The 21,851-nt window shown below is 41.3% G+C and overlaps 8 protein-coding genes across 8 annotated transcripts; 3 read left to right on the forward strand and 5 right to left on the reverse strand.

Annotated features, from left to right (window-relative positions):
• Positions 1–435: 435 nt before the first annotated feature.
• On the forward strand, positions 436–2,915 carry BCR41DRAFT_364203 (T-complex protein 1 zeta subunit). The gene is made up of 6 exons (XM_022026004.1): positions 436–614; positions 813–1,020; positions 1,123–1,317; positions 1,422–2,157; positions 2,252–2,686; positions 2,779–2,915. Coding segments are annotated over exons 1-6 (1,617 nt in total). The 5' UTR covers positions 436–612; the 3' UTR covers positions 2,820–2,915.
• A 28-nt stretch (positions 2,916–2,943) lies between these two features.
• BCR41DRAFT_364204 (kinetochore Sim4 complex subunit Fta4) lies at positions 2,944–4,315 on the reverse strand. Its single transcript, XM_022026005.1, has 5 exons — positions 4,079–4,315; positions 3,589–3,971; positions 3,383–3,488; positions 3,182–3,265; positions 2,944–3,087 (listed from the first exon to the last, which is right to left on the reverse strand). Exons 1-5 carry the CDS (start codon positions 4,281–4,283, stop codon positions 3,011–3,013), a joined length of 855 nt encoding a protein of 284 aa, XP_021875752.1. The 5' UTR covers positions 4,284–4,315; the 3' UTR covers positions 2,944–3,010.
• A 126-nt stretch (positions 4,316–4,441) lies between these two features.
• Positions 4,442–8,900, forward strand: BCR41DRAFT_342968 (hypothetical protein). The gene is made up of 8 exons (XM_022022312.1): positions 4,442–4,879; positions 4,997–5,362; positions 6,197–6,376; positions 6,711–7,558; positions 7,645–7,840; positions 7,944–8,261; positions 8,364–8,678; positions 8,769–8,900. The coding sequence occupies exons 1-8, from the start codon at positions 4,652–4,654 to the stop codon at positions 8,835–8,837; spliced, it is 2,520 nt and encodes an 839-aa protein (XP_021875753.1). The 5' UTR covers positions 4,442–4,651; the 3' UTR covers positions 8,838–8,900.
• An 84-nt stretch (positions 8,901–8,984) lies between these two features.
• Positions 8,985–11,995, reverse strand: BCR41DRAFT_364210 (hypothetical protein). The gene is made up of 8 exons (XM_022026006.1): positions 11,821–11,995; positions 11,447–11,650; positions 11,182–11,299; positions 10,914–10,988; positions 10,469–10,749; positions 10,151–10,352; positions 9,660–10,034; positions 8,985–9,493 (listed from the first exon to the last, which is right to left on the reverse strand). Exons 1-8 carry the CDS (start codon positions 11,839–11,841, stop codon positions 9,039–9,041), a joined length of 1,731 nt encoding a protein of 576 aa, XP_021875754.1. The 5' UTR covers positions 11,842–11,995; the 3' UTR covers positions 8,985–9,038.
• Positions 11,996–13,655: 1,660 nt separating this feature from the next.
• On the reverse strand, positions 13,656–13,856 carry BCR41DRAFT_314398 (hypothetical protein; the record flags this gene model as incomplete). The annotated part of the gene is made up of 1 exon (XM_022021175.1): positions 13,656–13,856. A coding segment is annotated over one exon (201 nt), but the record flags the coding sequence as incomplete, so codon positions are not given.
• Positions 13,857–14,671: 815 nt separating this feature from the next.
• BCR41DRAFT_314396 (hypothetical protein) lies at positions 14,672–14,839 on the reverse strand (the record flags this gene model as incomplete). Its single annotated transcript, XM_022021174.1, has 1 exon — positions 14,672–14,839. A coding segment is annotated over one exon (168 nt), but the record flags the coding sequence as incomplete, so codon positions are not given.
• Positions 14,840–17,275: 2,436 nt separating this feature from the next.
• Positions 17,276–18,756, reverse strand: BCR41DRAFT_364214 (hypothetical protein). Its single transcript, XM_022026007.1, has 2 exons — positions 18,272–18,756; positions 17,276–17,790 (listed from the first exon to the last, which is right to left on the reverse strand). The coding sequence occupies exons 1-2, from the start codon at positions 18,588–18,590 to the stop codon at positions 17,345–17,347; spliced, it is 765 nt and encodes a 254-aa protein (XP_021875757.1). The 5' UTR covers positions 18,591–18,756; the 3' UTR covers positions 17,276–17,344.
• Positions 18,757–19,058: 302 nt separating this feature from the next.
• On the forward strand, positions 19,059–21,787 carry BCR41DRAFT_364215 (hypothetical protein). The gene is made up of 9 exons (XM_022026008.1): positions 19,059–19,353; positions 19,597–19,760; positions 19,864–20,055; positions 20,180–20,267; positions 20,382–20,543; positions 20,647–20,747; positions 20,854–21,078; positions 21,207–21,296; positions 21,379–21,787. The coding sequence occupies exons 1-9, from the start codon at positions 19,302–19,304 to the stop codon at positions 21,691–21,693; spliced, it is 1,389 nt and encodes a 462-aa protein (XP_021875758.1). The 5' UTR covers positions 19,059–19,301; the 3' UTR covers positions 21,694–21,787.
• The last annotated feature ends 64 nt before the right edge of the window (positions 21,788–21,851 follow it).

Raw genomic sequence — 21,851 nt, forward strand, 5'->3', positions numbered from 1 at the left:
GGAACACAATGGAGTATAGACGAAAAGAAGATAAGGAATGTGGGTTAGAAAGCATTGGATCAATGTACAATTGCATAAAAGTTTATGTCCAGACTATGGTGTGGGTATATGAAGATGAGGCGTTCTCGCGAGAAAAATGCTTTGACTATGGTAACGGCTCATTTTGTGTTGCTTCTTCTTTATTTAGTCTGAATATTTTGTTTCTGTTGCCTACTTGGCTGTGCTAAACTGTTGATACAGATCAACCTCCATGAATTACTCTTTGTTATTTTTTTTGCTCTTGGGGTCCTCCAAGCGACTGACCTTGATTAGGATAGAGCCGAATTTAATTCACTGCAATGTGTACCCGTTTAGATATAATAAAGATTGGTGACGAGGGACTGCCGTCCGAAGAAACGGATCAAGAATGCCGTGGCGGTATCGCGCATTTGATCAGCACAATCTTGGCCGTGTGACGTAGTTTGGGCTGTATCTGTACTAAATTTAAGGACTTCCTTCTCTCGACTTCTATGGTACTGGCATATACGAGAGGCCACAGAAACTACTCTAAGGTCGCGCATCAGATCAGCACATCATCCTTTCTCCTTTCTTCAACCTTTAACATCCATCATCATGTAAGTCAGGGGTGGAGGTCTGCAAAAATGCTTTGTGGAAAGAGTATAGCAAAGTTTTCTTGCTGATTTCAACTTCGATTATCACAACACGAGATCTGCCCAACCTGAACAAAATGGCAGCACAACATGAGCTGTAGTATGCCAATCAAGACCACACATTTGTTGACATTGTATCATCGCCCATGTTTAATACATTAGGTCTGGAGCATCTGCTGTCTCACTCATCAACCCCAACTCCGAAGTTGCTCGTCGTGGCCAGGCCCTGCAATTGAACATCAATGGCGCTGTTGGTTTGATGGAGGTCGTTCGCTCCAACCTTGGTCCCAAGGGAACTATCAAAATGCTAGTTAGCGGTGCTGGCGATATCAAACTTACTAAGGATGGCAAAGTCCTCTTAAGCGAAATGGTATAGCGAGCAGCACTTAATGCAAATCAAACGACACTGTTTTTTTGAGAGATCTCCAACTTTCAATGTATGATTGATACCACTTTACTTTGTCGTTTTTAGCAAATCCAAAACCCGACCGCAGCCATGATCGCACGCGCAGCAACTGCTCAGGATGAAATCACTGGAGATGGCACTACTTCGATCGTTATGCTCGTAGGGGAGTTCATGAAGCAGGCCGATCGCCACATTTCTGAAGGCCTTCATCCTCGTATCATTACAGAGGGATTCGAGCTTGCTAAAAAGGAGTCGCTCTTGGTACTTTTGAATTGATTAGCAGATTTCATAATATTGTTTAGGTTGTATAAAAAGAAGAAAAAAGGCAAAGGGCTAATTAGTAGCATCTTTTTTATGGCGCATAGTTCCTGGATACATTCGCTGTCAAGAAAGAAATTGATCGCGAACTCCTTCTTTCCGTCGCCCGCACCTCTCTCCGTACTAAAGTCCACCGTGCATTGGCCGATACTCTCACAGAGGCTGTAGTGGATGCTGTCCTTACTATCTACCGCGAAAATGAACCCATTGATCTGCATATGGTGGAGATCATGGCGATGCAGCACAGGAGCGAAACCGACACACGTCTTGTTCGTGGATTGGTCATGGATCATGGTGCAAGACACCCTGACATGCCCAAGAAGGTTAAGGATGCATATGTTCTTACTCTCAATGTTTCGTTGGAATATGAGAAGAGTGAGATCAATTCTGGGTTCTTTTACAGCTCTGCAGAGCAGAGAGAGAAACTGGTTGAATCCGAACGTAAATTCGTGGATGAAAAGCTCAAGAAAATCGTTGATCTTAAGAAGCAGGTATGCGGTGATTCAGGCAAGGGATTTGTCATCATCAACCAGAAAGGCATCGATCCCCTTTCACTCGATGTTTTGGCCAAGAATGGAATCCTCGCTCTGAGACGTGCAAAGAGAAGAAACATGGAGCGCATGCAGCTGATCTGCGGCGGTATTGCTCAGAACTCGGTCGATGACCTTTCGCCTGAGGTTTTGGGTTGGGCCGGAACCATTTACGAGCACACATTGGGCGAAGAAAAATTTACATTTGTTGAGGATGTCAAGGAGCCTAGCTCAGCCACCATTCTTATCAAAGGTATGTAGACCCAATACTTACAAGATGTATGGTAAATTGTGTTGTTAAAGTGCAACATTTCTAAAGTATTTATTGCATGCCACATCTGTTCCAGGACCAAACCCACATACGATTCACCAGACCAAGGACGCCATCCGTGATGGTCTTCGTGCAGTTAAAAACACACTGGAGGATGGCTTAGTAGTACCAGGTGCAGGAGCATTCCAAGTCGCTCTCCACTCACACCTTCTCAAATTCAAAGACACAGTCAAAGGTCGTGTCAAAGCTGGTATCACCTCCTTTGCTGAGGGCGTTTTGGTTATCCCAAAGACACTTGCCTCAAACGGCGGTTTTGACCCCATGGATGTCATCATAACCATGCAAGAAGAATATCAAGACGGTCACATTGTAGGCGTTGATCTTCAAAGTGGAGAAACATTAGACCCCGTTGCGGAAGGTATTTGGGATAACTACCGTGTTGTTCGTAATATGATTCAGAATGCATCTGTAATCGCAACCAACTTTTTGCTGGTTGATGAGATGATGAGAGGTAAAGATTAATTGATTATGGTTGTATGTTTATATGATTCTTAAATGGAGATCATGCTCTAATATATGTATTGTCTCAACTTTTCGGTTTAGCTGGACGTTCTTCATTGAAGGCTGACAATGGCATGGAATAAGTTAGACAATCATGGCCTAAAAATTGGGTGTCATAAAGTACAAGGCGATGCAAATTTTATTTCGTATTACAATAAGCTGTAAAAAATAAAGAGAAAAAAAAAAAAAAAATCAATAAAATATATATGTGCATTGGGATTATTACTTGTGCCATTTAAAGTTGATTGGCAGTGAGTGATACAATTGGGATATTTCAATTCTGAAGATACTCCATGATAGTATCGAGGGGATTTGTAGGTTGGAGCCGTTGACGCTTGATGACATCGATATCTGAAGAAAAAACAGTTACAAATAAAAGATGAACCAGGTCACGTAAAAAGGAAGATAATGCAAAGGGAGCGAGGAAATCAGCACATCTTTTTACCTCTATTCGTCGCAAGTGGCTGTTCTTTCCGCTTTGCTATAAGAACATTCCTCCTTGATTCGAGAATACTGATTAACCTTGGTACTATTTCGCGGAAAAAAAATAAGAAAAGGAAGGCAAGAATGTCATTGAGATGGCTTGCAACATTTGAATTTTCTCATCTGGCAAAAAAAAAAAAACTTATGGTATTATGGAGTTTACACAGCTCCTTCATCTTTGTCAATTCCTGAACAGCTTGTGAGTTTGGTGCTAACATGTTTCTTTGCATATCACCAGTATCCAGACACCGAATCTCAGATTGTAGGGTCTAACGGAAACGAGTAATTGTAATAGAATAAAATTACTTCAGTTATAAGGCCTTGAGCCGAATTAAGAGCAGATGTATGGGTCAAGATTAAGACCATTACCTTGTAGTACTCATGCTTGTCAAGTAAACTTTGGTACTTTGCTTGTAGAGCCACAACCCTTGACCTGAGATCAGCATATTTTTGAAGTTTAGATGAATTGACTGTGGCAACCAAGGGCCTTGTTGAGGAGGATGACGCGTTGTGATATGAAAGAGAGGACATCGGATCATTATCCACCTGATTATTCTGCTGCCAAGTCTCTGGAAACATGTCGATCCAGTCTGAATTAAGCAGCTCCTGCGTGGATTTTGTCCTTATGATTATCCCACCTTGTCTCGTCTTTTTACGAAGTTCATATTGATTTCTTTCCAGTTGTTCCAGCAACTGTCGTATAGATTGATTGTTAAAGGTTAATCGTAAATACTTTTTGCTGGTAGAGTGGACTAGTTATCGACGGATATACATAAATACACATGAAGGTTACTTCTGGCGTTTATTAATTTATGAGCAAGCCATTAACCATTCGACCTTTGAGGTCAGAGACACTCACGTTTGGTCAGAACGGCGGTGATAACGGTTTCCGGGATTGTAGCTCGAGATCCTTCCTCTGCTGCCAGGCGTGCACGCTGTCGTCTCCAATCGGGTGACGGCTGTATAGGCGCTTCAAGCAGGCGAATCTGTGCTGCAATAAACGCCTTCTTGTCATGATAATATCGATCATGGCCCAAGGACGTTTGTGACTGGCTAGTTGACATGTCTTTCTTCCTGACCAGAACAAAGAGACAGAGATGCGTGTTTCATTTCGTCAGGTCCCAAGAGCCTTCATTTGAGGAGAAAAAAAAGTGGCTTGTCCCGTCGGCACTTGTGATATAAGCCTTGAGACGAGGTGGATGATCGTAATCAATTCATTTTTCGCACCCTTTCATCTCTTTCATCTTTTTTCTTTCCAGTTATTTCTATCACTCTTATCAATATTCTTAGTCAGCTTTTCATCGAAGGGATCATTTGCATCATAATCAAGTCTATTTGTTGAATCCTCTTTTGTTCACGTGATCTACACTGCGACATTATCGACACCTACAAACCGAATCGCAGTGGATTATTTCCGGGAATCTGTACACTCATGTATCATCAATATCAACAGCCTGCGCATCAGTCACATGATGGCCAGATCAACGGAGGACACCAAAATAATGTAGATCCTTTTGAAGTCCGACAGCAGTACCGGAATGAGCTTGCTACATTGACTTTCAATTCCAAGCCTATCATTACGAGTTTGACCATCGCCGCTGGCGATAATCTCAGTGTCTCAAAAGTTATTGTCCAGACAATTGAAGAAAGAATCAGAACTGTATGAACATCATCTGCCTGTCTTGGCTTTTGCAGTTATATCGATATAAATCGCTTGGACGATTTGTTTTTTTTTTTTTTTTCTAATCTTTTTATTATTTCGTTGTTATTTAAATAGGCTCCGCCAAGTCAAAAACTTCCAACTTTATATCTTATTGACTCTATCATCAAAAATGTTGGTGGACCCTATCTGAATCTCTTTGCTCGAACAATCGTCAACCTATTCCTGGATGCTTACCAAGTGGTGGATGCTGCCACAAAAGCGAGTTTCGAAAAGGTGTTGGGGACTTGGCCTAACTGGAACACTCCACTTTTCCCTAGGGATTTGGTTGCAAGGATTGAGCGTGGGGTACAGTCAATGCGCCAGCAGAAGCAGCCACAACAACACAATTATCAACACCGGCAGCATCCATCGATGCACGTCAATCCTCATTTTACGGATCGATCGCACGAGAGCTCTTTTAGCCATGGGCAGGGGAGTATGGTAAGGATCATTTGCTAATGCATTTCTCATTTGGACGCCCTCTTTTATGTTTCATTAGTGTTAGTGTATTTTAGGAACGGCAGTGTCATCTGATTTATTCCAGCAAGAAATGACGCTGGAGCTCTACAATACATATTGGCAAGCGGACGTTCCAAGCATTTTGCCAAAGCAGGGGCAATATTGTCTGAAAACGACTACGACAAAGTTGCTGGAATAAAATCAAAAGGCCTGGGTACTTTTTACACCACATGAAAGAACCAACCCGTGGTCCTTTCTTTTGATTCAGTATTGCTTGCGTCGCTTTGCTTCACAAATAAAATAATGAAGCATCAACATCGCCGTAATGTGTCATGCACCATTAGTGGTTATCTAAGAATCAGATATCAGCGTCATCACCATGCCTATTTAATGATAGGGATGTTGTTAAAGGACAACAGGAAGAAGCATAGGAGCAAGGCCAATACATTATAGCCTTCTAGATGAAGTGAGGATGATTTAAGCCGTTTCAGATAGCTTTCCATTGTAGAAAGCCTTTTTTCTTTTTTCTTTTTTCCTTTTTTTATGGGATATAGGAGAGATATTTTCTGTAGTGTTTTGTTTATGTGTTACTTTTTCAAAGCTTGCTGTCCTTACTTGAACGTTCTTTGCGTCACGATCAATGAGTTTCTGACCGTGCTATATCTCTTTTATTTTCACTCGTTTTGCTTTCCTTTGCTTCTTTATTGCCAACATGGTTACTCTCCTATCCAATGCCGATCCCTCTACTACATCTTTCGTATATTTATACAATTGTAAAAAATGATGTACGCATACAACCCTCATTATGATGAATAGTATGGTAGGAATGGATCTCCAGGACTTCAAAATAGGACTGACCCAGTTGTCCAGGTAGAGGCTAGGGTTGATAACGCCTTGCTTCAAGAAATTCAATTGTTGATGCTTCAGAAGCAACGAGAAATTATCCTTAACCCCAATGATCAAGCCAGCGTAAAACAGGTGGCCATTCTTCAACAGGTTCGTGCAAAATTTTTATTCTTACTAGTATCAAGCTGTCGTATTTGCATAGAAACGAATGATCACAGAAAAAAAAAAAAAAAAAAAAATATGAAGAAAAATTGTTGCAAGTGCGCATGCATGAAATGTCAATAGAGAAAAGAAATTTTAGCAATCTATTCTTGTATTATATTCCGAAAGCGCTTCTATATTGAAGCGGATTTGCATGAGCATGCGAATTGCATTCGGCCATCAGTTCAATGGTGAATGGGTTGGACAAGTTTTTCTGTCCTGTGCACTAATTTGTGCTTGTTAATTTTTGAAAAAATACCATCCACGATTTGTCTTTTAATAGCTGGAGATAATCGTGAAGACAACACAGCTGACGCCGGAAAATGCTAACATGATCCGTCAGCAGCTTGCTCAGCTCTGGACCGCTGCACCATCTGCATTGCCTGCAGCGTCTGCACCGCCCGCACCATCTGCACCATCTGCGTCACCTGCGCCATCTGTGCCAGTACTTCCCGGCTTTCCTCAGCCTAATATGTCACAACCTGGTTTACCACAAGTGGTACCCATGGTGTCGACTTCAGTGCCACCGGGTATGATGATCCCTCCCCCAATTCATCATCAGCAGCCCACGTCGTCTGCTGCTTCTGTCATACCCACCTCTCAAATCCCACCATTCCCAGGTATGCCGCCACACTTTGCGCCACACTTGCCACCTCTAGGCTCAATTCCTAGCCCACAAACAATGGTTGCACCACTGCCAGCTACGTCTTTACCCTTTGTCCCAGGTAGCATGCCTCCAATGCCAGGGATGTCTCCTATGCCTTCTTTGCCATCTATTCCCATGAGTGCTGCTGTAGCTTCACCCACAGTAGCCCCAGCTGTAGCAAGCCCCATTCCTCCATCCCGACCTGCAGCTATAGTGCCGCCTGCGGCTAGCGACTTGATTGCCAGTTTGATGCAATCGGGGCTTTTGGGCCCTAATGGCACACTTACGAGCCAACTTCTGCAGAATACAGCTAATCTGAACCGAGCATCACCATCGCCATCGCCATTGATGACGGCTGCAACCGCTGCAACTGCGAAGCCGCCATTGCCTCCAAACACATCTATTACCCAAGTCAACCAAAGCGAGCATGATCAAGGCGTCATGTCAATTGGTATGATCGAACTGACAAGCCAAGATATTCAAAGGTATGATGCAACCAGATGCATAAATCTTCATAAAAATAATAGTGGTATAAAAAACTGATTTGTACATTTGGTTCGCATATTCTTAGGAGACGACCTGCGGCGATTCAAGTCATGTATGGGACACCTCCATTGCAATGCAATCAATGCGGATACCGTTGTCCAAAGTCTGCAGATGCTCAGAAGAAAATGGATGCACACTTAGACTGGCATTTCCGTCAAAACCGGCGAATGAAGGATAAAGCAAAGAAGAGTCATTCACGCAGTTGGCTTGTCGGAGAAGAAGTAAGAATAGTGGTTTCTTTAGACGGTTTTATTTTCTGGGTTTTTTTTTGTCCTCAATCTAATGCCTTCATATTGTTTCAATTTAATTAATTTAAAATTCAAGGATTGGATCCATTCGCGTGAGATTGACCTTAGTCAAAGTCAACAATCTGTGTTCTTTGACTTTGGATCTAGTGTAAGCAAGACTAGCAAAGATGAGCAGGCGCTACAAGAGGAAATCAATGCACTTAAGGAACAAACCGTGTCTGAGATGTCACTTATTGACAAATTGCGCGCGGATGAAAAGGATACAATAACCGTAGCAGCGGCCATGAATACGATTGCCAAGGGCTGTTCTGTCTGCAAAGAAAAGTTTATCAAGATTTGGAACGATATAGAGGAAGAGTGGTCATATAAGAATGCAACAGTTGTTGACAGAATGGTAATCAAAAAAAAAAAAAAAAAAAAAAAAAAACAATATTTGGAAGTGTACGTTTTTTAATTGCATAGTTATTTGATTAATATTTATGTCCATTGTTTTTAGATATATCATGCTACATGTCACGCAGATCTTCTTCGATCTAATCAACGTCAGGCTGCCTTGGTAGAGGCCGCAGTGGCAGCAGCAGCAGCGGTGGCTACTGCCTCTGCAACAGATCCGTCTATAATGACGACAACGATATCGCCTATGCAGACAAGCACAACACAACCGAGTCCATTAGCAGATAAAAGCTCCCATAAAGATCCAGAGATGCCATCATTTCAGGATGAAGAAGAGAAGCATGTACCTGGTTTTCTTGATTCAGATCAAGCTATGAATATAGTAGACTCAGAACTTCCAGTATCTTTGAAACGCAAGGTGAGCTTTCCTACAGAAAGATATAATAATAGTAATAAAACCCAGTCTTATTTGTTACTTACTGTCTAGATCTTCGTGTTGTTCAATTAGATTGAGATGGATCAGGAAGAACAAGAACGAATGTCGTCCAAAAAGATTATCCTTGCACAAGACTCATGATCTTGGAGGTTGTCGTTTGGTGAGATCAATAAAAAAAATTAACAATAAAACAAAAAATTCAATAAAATTAATGTCGTATCAGAATCCCAAATATAATCTGCAGCGTCATTCTTGTCTTTACATTATATTTATATTTTATTTTATTTTGGGAGCTGCAATGTCTTTAAGCTAGGTCTATAGAAACATCGATGCAATGCTCGCTCATGATGCTTCGGCCATCTCAGTGTCATTCAAGGTTGTTGTTGTGGATGCTGGGGCTTTGATAGTTGAAGAAGAGGGCGTTGCACTGGTCGTAGCAGCATTAGCAGCAACATCATCTGAATCCATTATAATATCTCCATCTCTTTCGACAGATGTTGATTTCAATGTTCCATTTTGTTGACCATCTCTTGATTTTTCATTGAGTACTTTATCTTTATCATCCATACTGTCGTCATATTGGCTTGACTTTAGTTTTGTAGCTGCAGCGGGTAGAGAGTTAACGGTGCCTCGACTACGGTCTTTTGACACTCCTACTGCAGCAGAAGCATCCGATTTTGAAACACGTCCACTTCTGACTGATTTTGCATATCGTACACCGTTTAGACTGTTGTTTTCCTCATCCTCAGAGTCTTCAAATTCATTCTCGGGTACAACTCTCTTGTCCCACAATCTCTCTGTTATTTTCATCACAAACATACATGCATAACAGAAAAAAAAATAGCGAAGTGGGTTTCGTTAATCACAATGTTAACAGCTTGAGCTTATGCTCTTTAAATTAATATAGAAAAGCTCAAAGAATTTTTTTTTTAAAAAAAATAGATAGATTGCTTCAGGCCTTACGTGGAATTCTCTTGTCAGGGTCGTCCAAATCCTCATCATCCGATAAGTCTAAGTCTCTTGGTACAGGCTGCATCTGAACTGAAGGAGCACCTTTTGATCGGTGCAGATTTTCAAAGACCTGCTGTTTGATCTTCTCCAAGTACTCGAGTGTATTGGCGTTGTCCATGTTACTAGGCTTTACGTCCAGCTTGTAATCAGGCCCAAAGTATTCATAATAGTCGTTGAATGGCATATCGGGACCAACTTCTTGCCCCACAGCCACACCTGTTTCATAACACCATGCCCTTGCCACATTGCGCATTGTGTACCCACCGCCCCCAAGCATTAACAATGGTAAGTTGAGCTTTTTTACGAAAGCAACACAGTTAGCATGTCCTATTAAAGAGAAGTACACGCAAAAAAAAGTGTTGAGTTGCATGGTTCACTGAATGACGCCGTGTAAAAAAGTGCCATTGTGGCCTGATATTGATATCCTTTGCTCTTGAGCTTACCCTTCATTGACAAATTGAAACATCCTAGTTTGTCGCCACTCAAAGAATCGGCTCCACATTGCAGTACAATAGCTCCGGGTTTGTACCAGTCTACCACATGCTGAATTACGGGCTCAAAAATGCTCTTATATGTTGTGTCATCGATGCCATCCCTTAATGGAAAATTGATTGCATAGTACTTTCCGGGCCCTGCACCAACATCCTAATAAAAAATGAATAAGTATTGCAAGTCAGAGCGACAAGTCCGAATTAGTATAATCCGCTCATCAGTCCGACTTATTTCCTTTCTTTTTCTTTTTCTTTCTTTATGTGATGTACCCTGACTTCTCCTGTGCCTGGGAAGTATTCTCCATGTTTATGAAAGCTAACGGTCATTACTCGGTCAGTTGTGTAGAATGCCTCCTCGACGCCATCACCATGATGGATATCAATGTCAATGTAAAGAACACGAGGGTGGTATCTCAACAGTTCCAGAATGGCTAGAACAATGTCATTTACATAACAGAAGCCACTAGCTTCTGTCTTTTTGGCGTGGTGAAGCCCTCCAGCCCAATTGATTGCAATATCACACGAGCCATTGTTGAGTCTAGCAGCGCCCTCTAATGGTAGGTATGAATAAAAATCGTGCAAATATGAGGAAAAAAAAAAGGCAGGGTTGAGTAATTTCATTTCCTACCGATTTTTTTTTTTTCTTTTTTTTTTTTTTCACATTGATACAATAAAAAATAGGCAATAAGCTGCATCATAAGTAATGTACACTTACCCATAGATCCTCCAGAGGAAAGCTGACAGTATTCAAACAATCCTTCGAAAATCGGACAGTCATCACCCACATTAACTATTGTGAAGCAATATATAACAGATGCTTTTTTTATCAGTTATTGATTTCAAGAGAGAACATAGCCAATTGAATATAAACCTTGCTGAAGACGGTAAGATGGACGATATGGACATGGGTTCAGGTGGCTTGATATTGTAATGTATGTGAGGCTGAGAGGATGATAGAAAAAGTTTTTTTTCCATTGCCATACATTTCATTTGTTCTTTCGCATAGGCATCCATATTGTCTGGGGTAACCCGTGACAAAAAATCAATATATTCATCCGTATGAAATGCAGTCATTTCCTTTTTACTTCCAGGACGAGCTCGCTATCAATGACGTAAAGCAATACGAAAGGTAAAAAACAATGAAAAGGTCAGATTCGTTTGTCGGCAAAAAAAAAAAGGAAAAAGAAAAGTCCCACTGACTGATAAAGATCAAGATAAGGAAGTTTTGCAACAGTCAACTATTATTACATAAATCTCCATCTTGTTATAGAGACCATAGTTCATAACAAGACTATGGCACATGCGGATGCGATGCGGCTTCATGGGATGTCCTGGTCCATAGTGGTAGTTACCGATATTCTGATCATAAAAATAAGCTACCCTCTTTTTTGGCTCTGCAGTCTGTTGCCCTGGCACCCGCAATATATCCAAGTCTGTGGACCCTGTGTCCGTCTATATAATATGAAACAAAAAAAAAAAAAAAAAAAAAAAAAAGAATACGAAGCAAAGTTGTGATCCAAGTTATTAGCTTATGTATAGAGATCGGCATGACTATCATCGTAACCATTGGCATTGAGCAAATGAGAACTACTGAGACGAAATAAAAACGAATAGGACGTTACGCTCTCTTCTCTTCGAGTCATTTTTTTTCCGAAATTTGATGCTATTTCTTCGTTGTTGTATCTAAGTCGCCTTTGGTGCGCACTCCCTCGTCAGTCGAGCGGCTTCCAGATGGTGATGATGTAATGAATCCTGAAGATGAAAGGGATCGAGTCGCTTTGGGCGAGTCGAACGAACTGGACAAGAAACAAATGAGAAAAAATGGTATGAATGTTGATTAAGGTTAGGGCAGGCGCGGCTTCCCCTTAAGCAAGCTGTGTCCTGATTTCAGAAACGTGACCAAAATTAATTACTTCATTATTTTATTAGCATTATTTTATTACGAGTAGGGAGAGGTAGTAGGGTTATCTAAATTATCATGACTAGAAAAAGCGTTTAGGTTGGAGGCATTCAAGGGGAAAGAAGAAGTGGATGATACAGCATTGTGGCTACTTGATTGATACAATTGCTGATACTGGCCTTGTATCGAGCTCATATCCTTTTGAAGGATATTTGCCTCTATTTCTCTTAATTCGTCTATAGTCAGCAGCGACATCGAAAGCGATTGGTCTGCTGGGCTTCCAGACAAATCATTACTTGTATTCAAGCCCACAGAAGACATTGAGGTTGGCTTCGGGATAGAGAGGCCACTATCCTGTCTCGAGGTGGGCTGAGCCACTCCACTGTCAGCGTCTGATACCTGAGGTGACAATGAAAACGTGGATGCGGCTGCCATAGACATTTGTCTTTCCTTTATCTCGAAGGAATACGGTTGTTCTGCCTGGTTTTGCTGGAAAAACAATTTAGGTTGCTGTTGTTGTTGCTGCAATTGCTGCAATACAAAGAGTTGGTTTTGCTGGAGGTACTGTTTGTGTTGATATTGTTGTTGGTGTTGTTGGTGTTGTTGGTGTTGTTGTTGGTGTTGGTGTTGTTGTTGGTGTTGGTGTTGTTGTTGGTGTTGGTGTTGTTGTTGGTGTTGGTGTTGTTGTTGATGCTGATGATGCAAGTAGGAAGCGCTTGAATCGAAATGTGAAGGGCTTGGCGCCAGAACATGTGGATACATCATGGACTCTAAACGCCCTTCCGCCCCACTCAAACCATACGAGCTGCTCAACAAGGATGAAGAGGGAATAGTGTTATTATTGTTATTGGTGACACTCATAAACGAGGGTGAGGATTGGTGACTTTGCTGATCATCCGAGTAGCTTGTAGTCGAGAAACCGCTCGTCATCGAGGCAAATGAATCCACTCGGGCCCGCCGTGGGTAATCCATATTTAAATAGCCCGCTGATGCCATACCGCCGCTAGAGGGGGGTGATAGACTAGGATAAGAGGTCATGGACCAATGACCCTCAGCCCCACCACTTCCAGCGGTAATTATATCATCTGCATGCTTTATCATGTCCAGAGCTGCAGGCGCGCCTCGCAAATGATCAGCCTGAACCTCTGCAGAAGAGCCAAATGGCCCGTTGGATTGTCTAGATCGCTGCATGACAGATACATGTCTTTGATCGTACTGTGGAGGATATGAATGCCCATTCGGAGGAGTTTCTAGTTGGTAGACTTGCTGATATGGCTTCTGTGCCTGTTGCTGCTGCACAGAGTGATAATGAGCCTCGGAGTGCCTTCTGGACTCCATCAGATCGTTTGATGGAAGTAACGGAGGAAAAGCAGAACTTGGTATCGCACCAACTCCATCTGGCGTCCGACGCATCAGTGGTGGTGGAATTGCTGACATCTGAGCAATACTATTCCGGGATGCGCCAAGGGGCGAGTGTGCATTGGTTTGCTTGATAACAGATGCTTTGGCTTGATCACCCTGATTGCGAGCCTTGCGCTTCCGGACTTTGTTGACGTCGTGGGTTCGAATATGCTCTTTTAAAACATCTGAGCGCGAAAATTGTTTTCCACAGCCCTCATGAGGGCACGTATAAGGCTTTTCGCCGCCATGGGACCGGATATGACGTGCGAGATGAGCAGATCGAGTGAACGTCTTGTGGCAATCGGGCCAGGGGCAAAAATGTGGCTTTTTCGGGGCCTCTACCTCTATCTTGGCCATTGAGGTAGCATTCATTGAAGCTGGCGTGCGTCCCTGCATTGATTCGGGAGCCGACCTCATGCTCATCATCGCGGCTGAAGTTGGGTACTCTAGATCATTTCAAATCAAATAAGAAAATGAAAATGAAAATTAGTCATCATTAACCCAAGCTTTATTTCAAACGCGAAATGTTTTCAAGGATTGATGAAAGGGCGACAGTAAAATAAAATAAAAAAAAAATAAAATAAATAAATAAATAAAAATAAAAAAACAAAAAGACTGTCTACTGACGTACCAAAACTCCTAGAAAGAGATATCCGTCTCTGGTTATCAGGGCTTTGAATACTTGTTAATGAGGCTTGCGCCATAAGGTCCATGCCAACACTGGAGGATAGCAATCGAGGATCAGCTCTCTTTGGGGAGCGATTTTCTACCATGGATGAAGTAGAGATGCAGGCCTGTGACATAAAAGAATGGAAAGAGGCCACAGCAGTGTTCCACATGGGCGGAATGATTAATGAAGAGTTCATCGGCACAATGGACTCTGACAAGGGATTTGGATTTGAATAAGAGGTAGTTGTGAGGGCAGTAACGAATGAAGACGGATTGTGAGGCAGGTGAGAAGGGGGAGGGGATAGAGGTGTCAACAGGGAACCTGCTTCAGAGGCCGTTGAACTGCGTGATTCCGGTCTATCGCTGGAGAGATATGAGCGTGGCATTGAGTCGCTGAAGCTACCAGCGAAACTTGCTGGCGTTAGTGCCGAGCAAGATGACCTTTGAGGCTGCCCTGGCAAGGACGTAGTCATGATGCGAAGATCCTTTGAAACCGAACTCAAGTGAGAGTTGAAATGCTGTATGAGCTCATCATTCTGGGAAAAACGCTTGTTACAGTGAGGATGCTGGCATATATACTCTTTCCCCCCTGTATGGGTATGAATATGCCGATTGGGATTTTCGAGCCGATGAAAGGCTTTAGGATAAAATGGATGTTGATAGGGTCGCATATGAAAGCTCGCATCGTTTTGTTGAGTTGGATTAGATAGTTCACCAGAGCTCAAGCAAAATATTGAGTGATGGGTTTGTATCTGTGAAGAGTGGTTCGGGGATGTGGTAGTGGGAATCAGTGTAGGGGAAGAGGAGGCGAAGGGAATAGGCGTGGGCATAGGAAAAACTGAAGCAGCTGTTATTCAAGCCCGCCTGGGATGGGGCTAGAAGCAGCCAGAAGCCAGACAGGCGGTGTTAAAGGATAAGCAGACTTTACCGGAGGATAGAAAGTGAGAATGCTGTTTGAGGATGTTTGAATCTGGGTCTGAGGCCAATGACGTTGAAGACAAAGGTAAAGTAAGTGTTGACAGGCTATTCAAGATGTAGCCGTGGAGAGATTCGAGTGACGAGAGACGACTGGAAATGATCTGAAAAAGGTTCTTAGCTAGAAAACGGGGCAAGAGAGAACAAGGGGAGGAGACAGGAAGGAGGAGACAGGAAGGAGGAGATGAAAGAGAATAAGGAGAAAGCTTTAGTGAGATCGTCGGTTACTATATTAGTGAGATTGCACATGAAAGGGCGAGGTAAGCACCAAGCCAAGGCTGTCACTGAAGGCTTTGTACGATAAACGTTGGCAAAAGAGAGAAAGAAAGGAAAGAAAGGAAAGAAAGAAAGAAAGGAAAGAAAGAAAGAAAGGAAGAAAGAAAGAAAGGAAGAAAGAAAAGAAAGAAAAAAAGAAACAAAAAGGGCCTCAGCGAGAATCATCGTTGACAAGGATGAATGATATGATAGAAACAATACAATGTATGCGAATGCAGGACAATAGTATGTAAAAGGCAAGCAAGAGGAGAATATTACAACACTATACTTGGTATAGTTAATGCATTAGAACGGAATAACAGATTATGATGATATAACAAGCAAGTGCAAGTGACAACTCGTGGGTTATTCTTTTTACAGAAGCATTGAATTATGAGCCGTTCAGTCGCGCAGAATAAAATAACAAAAAAACTGTTCTTGTAGCACAGAGCAAAATGAACTTTAGCTCTCGGCTTGGGGAAAATAAGATACGAGAGCACAGTGAAAGGAAAAAAAAAAAAATGCATCACACCAGGGCATTATCAGGCTTATAGAACGAAACAAACAAACAAAAAAAAAAAAACATTGCAATAAGGCAAAAGAAAGAGAAAGCTGAGCTTTGGCAGACCCAGGAAGTATCAGATTGGATAAGGCATCTAAACTTTAAAAAAAAAAAAAAAAAACAATAACAACGACTAGGGAGCTTTGGCGTTCAAGGAAGGGCACAATGTGATGCAGCCTCGTGCATGTGTATGGGAAAAACCACAGTTTATTACCGATTTCAGAAACAATGAAAAATAAGATTTTTAGGCAGTACGTCGAATAGTTACAGGGGTTGTTGAAGAGTGGGTTATGATGATGAGGATTGTGTGGATCAGAAACGTTAAAGGGATATTAACGTAACCAAACCAAACAAAGAAATATGGATAAGAATTTGATAATGAATCCTTTAGGCTGGAACAAGGTGGGTTATCAGAAGAGTAAGATTGAGGGGGAGAAGGATGGGGGTTATATAGTCAATTAAAGAGACACTGGTAGAAGAATTCAGTTGTTCCTGAATATATTTCTTTCAATTATCCGGTATCAATTGAGCGAATGAGAGTTCAGCCTCAATGAAATTTCAAGAAATCTGCCACAGCTTCCCAATCCGGTCCACTTTACGACACTCATAAGTGAACGAGTACATTTTTTTTTCTGCCGTCATTTTCTTTTTTTGGATCAAACCTCTGTCTTACTACATACTGGTTTCTCCTCGTTGGTTGACTCTTGCACCCCCTTCTCCCCCTCTCCCACCCGATAGACGGCGCCAAAGGGATCTCGAATTTTCGTTCATCCTTTTCACTGTTGATGTCTAATTGGTAATTGGTAATTGGTAATTAGTGAAAAAAAAATTTAATATATGTATATCAATGTATTATATATACATGTAAAATCTTCTAATGCAGACAAAAAAATGTGCAATAAAATGTCCGAAGGACCCCCAATTTAAAGGATAACGATTTAAGGTTAAAACTTGAGCAACCAACCTTGAATAATATATTCTTTTCAAAGAATTATTTGTGCATGTGTGCATGTGTACTATCGATTCATAAAAATACTTCGTATAAACATGACAAAGAATTATATCGGGGTTTTTTTTAAAAAATTAACCTCGAACCATTGGACTGTACACATGGATACATATTTTATGGTATCTGATGTAGTTAGTGCCTCAAAAATGAGGTGAATAATATTCTGTCTCCCATGCATCAATTATTGTTGGAGAGAAAATGGGTTTCGGTAGCTACTTATTTGTATATTGGTATTTTACAATACTGACAATTCATTTGTCCGTCATACTAAGCTTTTTTTTCCTATTGACTGCCATTTGAATCAGACACTTCCAATATATCTATTTTATTTTTCTTGATCATTCATTGCTGTGTTTGTAAAAACGGCTTATTTTCCTACTTCTTTTCGTAAAGCTCGTCAGAGGGAATGATTTCAGTCTCATGCGAGGCATGCTCCTCCCATTCTTTCATGTATTCGTTATTCAATATCCACTCCACATAAGCCGATGCATTCTTCCCTTGTACTTTAGATCTCAGCCCATATGAACGCAAACGGAACATGATGGGCGCATACATTGCGTCTAAAGCTGTGAAACGGCCAAAAAGATAGCCCTCATCACCCTCCTCCCCAACGGCCTTGGAACGAAGCTCTTCCCAAATATTAGAAAGACGCAGAATGTTCTTTTGGACCGAGTCATTATACATTTCTGGATCAAAGTCACGGTTCTCGCGGAGATTCATGGCGTAGTTCCGGATAGCACCAAAGCCTGTAGCCATTTCCGCGGCAAGCGAACGTGCATAAGCACGATCAAAGCGATCGGAAGGCCATAAGTGGGGGTAATCTATACAAGGGTGCGCGATAGACGCCAAAAAAGCAGAACAAGTGTCAGCACGTCTACTATTTTCTAAGGGTTGCTGGTAAGAGATTTCTCAATTTGTACAACTCTTTTGATCCGACTCCTCTATATTGATAGGTGTTTCTTCATTGATAACAATTCCTGGTCCTCTCTACGTATAAGAAACTATTGGTCCATACTATATATTCTTAAAAGCGAATATTATAGGCTATGATCACATAGACCGCTACCCCTTGAGAACCATCTCTAACTTTTTACCAAATCCCACAAACAATACCCAGCCTACCTCTACCCATTCCTCTCCTCCAAAAAAAAAAAAAAAAAAAAAAAAAAAAAAGCAACCTTATTCATCCATTCAGCTCATGATTCTCGATCTAAAAGCTTGAGTGCGCGAGTAACAATGGCGGTAGGTTTGACGTTGTTACCTATGAGGTCTATAAAGTAAGCTACATACTATAAGCCTTACCTTCAGCCAGATATTCCATAATAGCTAGCGACTCAAAGACGATGTGCTTATCGCCAGTCCCTTTATCAACATGCAGCGCGGGCACCTTTGCTGTGGGGCCCGCGCGTAGCATCAATTTATTTGCTGCTGGAGAACCTAAATCTGGAATATCTGGCGTTCCCACAATAAGCACCTCAGTTTCAAAGTCAACTTTAAGGATCCGCAATGCTAACCATGCACGAAGAGACCAGGACGAGTAGTTGCGGTTCAGTATGAAGAGGCGTGGAAAGCCGCTTTTGTTGCTGTTGTTGACTGAGGGAGACTGCACAGTCGATGTCATTTTAATGAAGGATGCTAGATAAGAAACGAGACGCCGTTTTCAAGCAAGTATAAATACAAAAAAGGAGAAAATGAAAAAGAAGAAGAAGAAGAGATGAATGACCGAAGGAATGGTGGGAATGAAAATTGTAGAGCGCGTTAATTGCGTAAAAGCATGAAGCTTTAACGCATTTGTATCAGAAAGAGGAGCAATACACCTGTGAGTCACTTAGAGAAATTTTTCAAGCCTTGTGTAACCAAATCCTTTTTCTGGTTACTGGACTCGAAATAGCTAGGACATTGATAATTATTAAACATAAATCATATGCCATATGCCATGGATATTGGGTCCTACATTTTAAAGTAAAAGATGATTGTTCTTTCGCGAAGATTTCATTGCATGTATGAGTCAAAAAAAAAGGTTCATAAGTATGGCAGTTAAAGAGGTGGAGGCACGTGACTAATTGCAGTGTTCGCGAGTTTGTAGTGGAAATAAGGGAAATTAGACTCCTCGCGAAAAAGGGCTCCTTCACTGTAGTTCCCTCATTTAGGAAGGCGTGCACGGCGACGAACGAATATCAGGGACATCAACATTTTATTAGAGCTTGCAACAATTAGAGTCAACTAACAACACACACAATCAGATCAACAACATTTGTACTCTGAATTGAAGGGAGAGGAGAACGCGTATTTTAGGGCTTTAGCGCATCATCTGACATTTTTTTTTATCACCATGACCGTCACTCATCGTAAAAGAACTGCTAATGATGCCGAAAAGGATATTGGTAAGACAGTGATGCATTAACTCAATTACCAATGTAATGACATGAGTCGATTCGTCTTGTTGCGTTGTGTTATTCAACCTAACAATAAGACACTTTGCACGGACCATGGTCCAACATCGTGCTCAGATACGTCGCCCTCGCAACTTTTTTTGTGTTTTTATATTTCTACACTTGGTGCAGCTCCACTCTACTAACATGTGACGCTTTTCTTTTTATGCTTTTTTGTAATTCTTTTCTGAATAGCAGAATCGGGCGTTAAATATCATTGCGATGCATGCAGCCAGAACATCACTGATACTGTCCGGATACGATGTGCCATATGCAGTGATTTTGACCTCTGTGTCAGATGTTTCTGTAGTGGAGCTGAGCTGGGCAAACATAAGAGCTGGCATGACTATCGTGTGATGGTAAATGAATCAACAAATACGTTGCTTGTTCTGTACAAACGAAGTATTTCTGCCATCTTTTTTTTTTTTTTTTTTTTGCTGATTCTGTTTATAATTTCTACAGGAGCAACACTCGTTCCCAATCTTTGATGTAGATTGGGGTGCAGACGAAGAGCTGTTGTTGATTGAAGGTGCAGAGACGTTTGGGATTGGAAATTGGCAAGATATTGCAGATCATGTCGGATCAAAGACGCGAGACGAATGTGAGGCTCATTACCTTCAAGTCTATGTCGAAAGCGAAACATGGCCTCTACCGGTACGTTCAAACAGCCGTGTTAATGAATACGGTTATTTCATTTAGAAACTGATACTATAAGAAAGCTCTGTAACTTTTTTTTTTTTTTTTTTTTTTTTTTTTTTTTTTTTTTTAATGGCCACAGGACATGCACAAAAAGTTCGACATGGACCCTGAAGCGCAAGCTGCAAGGAAGAGGCAGCGCCTGGCTCAGAGAGTGAACAGGGTACCAGGTATGTCAAGTGAAACTATATTTGGTCTATAATGTGTTGCAGCGGTTGTTTAGGATGCGAGTTAAATGTAAGAGATTACAAGCAAAAATAATATATTTGCTATTATGCCTTTAGCGCCAGTAAAGGCTCAAAAGCCAATGACAAGCCAGCCCGCCAATCATGAGATCGCAGGCTATATGCCAGGACGTTTGGAGTTTGAAACAGAGTATGAGAATGAGGCTGAGCAGATCGTTAAGGATATGATGTTTAGTGAAGAGGATACATCAGAGGAAGTTGGTATGCTTGTCCAAATGTTTGCTTTCTTAATCAGCTTCTTGCCGTCATCACCAACTAGTGTGAGTCGATTCACTCATACCGTACTTTCACTCACACATAACAGATTTGAAGTTGATGGTGCTCGAAATTTACAATGCTAAATTGAATAAGAGACTTGAAAGACGAAAGTTTGTCTTTGATAGGGGGTTCTTGGAGTACAAAAAGGTATCCATTAAGCTCGTTCTTCATTTTATTAGACTGAAACGATGCTCTTTCACCATATTGTGCTAATGAGGGTTTTATTAATTCATTCCAACATTCCAACTGAAAGAATCAAGCTGCAGAGAAAAAACGAACACCAAAGGAACGTGAGCTGCTTAATAGCATGAGGGTATTTGCACAACTCCAGACTTCTGAGGATTATGACAAATTTATCGATGGGCTACTGAAGGAAATGCATCTGCGAGAACGCATTGCAGAGCTGCAGGAATTTAGAGCCAATGGGATAACAACGCTTGCTGCTGGACAGGAATATCTTCGAGAAAAGGTTAACAGGGTGAGTGAAGATAGCTCATTCTCTTCTATCAAGTGTAAAATCATACTTGATTACTAGACTGAATGGATATCTAATATCTATATTTGTCTACTTTTTATTTTATTTTTTTTTACTTTTTTATTTTATAGCAAACAAGCCTTCGTCACCTTATAAGAGATTCCTCTCTTAACGATAGAAGAAATGCGCGATCGCTTCCACAACGCTCTAACATGGATGATGTGAGTATCTTTCTTAATATACTGTGTTTTATTTTTGTCTTAACTCAGCCATATTGACAAAATAAACTCTTTATTGTCACAGTCGTCTTCACCACGTGGATCAACAGCTTTAGGAAAGGTTGTGCCTCCAGTTCGTAAGCCTGCCAATCCATTGAATATCCAAAATGCGGAAGGAATTCATTTGTTGACTGTACCTGAGCAAGCACTGTGTTCAACATTGCGTATCTTCCCCAAATCATATATGATTATCAAGGAGCAGCTACTGAAAGAGCATGCACGTCTTGGAGGGCTCAAACGGCGACAAGCCCGCGAGCTCATCAAGATTGATGTGAACAAAACTGGCAAGATTTATGATTTTTTCGTGGAAGCTGGTTGGATTCAGAACTCTGATGCATAACGGTTGTTTTTTTATTATTATTATTATTATTAGTATTGTTATTATTATTTTTATTTTTTTAGAATAGAACATTGTACATTAAAAAAAGTTGTTGCGCTCAAATCCTTTTCTCTAAAATGGAAATGGCTAAAATTTCATGCGCCACCAATGAATGTTTA

The sequence above is a fragment of the Lobosporangium transversale genome, assembly GCF_002105155.1.
Source record: "Lobosporangium transversale strain NRRL 3116 chromosome Unknown BCR41scaffold_70, whole genome shotgun sequence".
Taxonomy (NCBI): domain Eukaryota; kingdom Fungi; phylum Mortierellomycota; class Mortierellomycetes; order Mortierellales; family Mortierellaceae; genus Lobosporangium; species Lobosporangium transversale.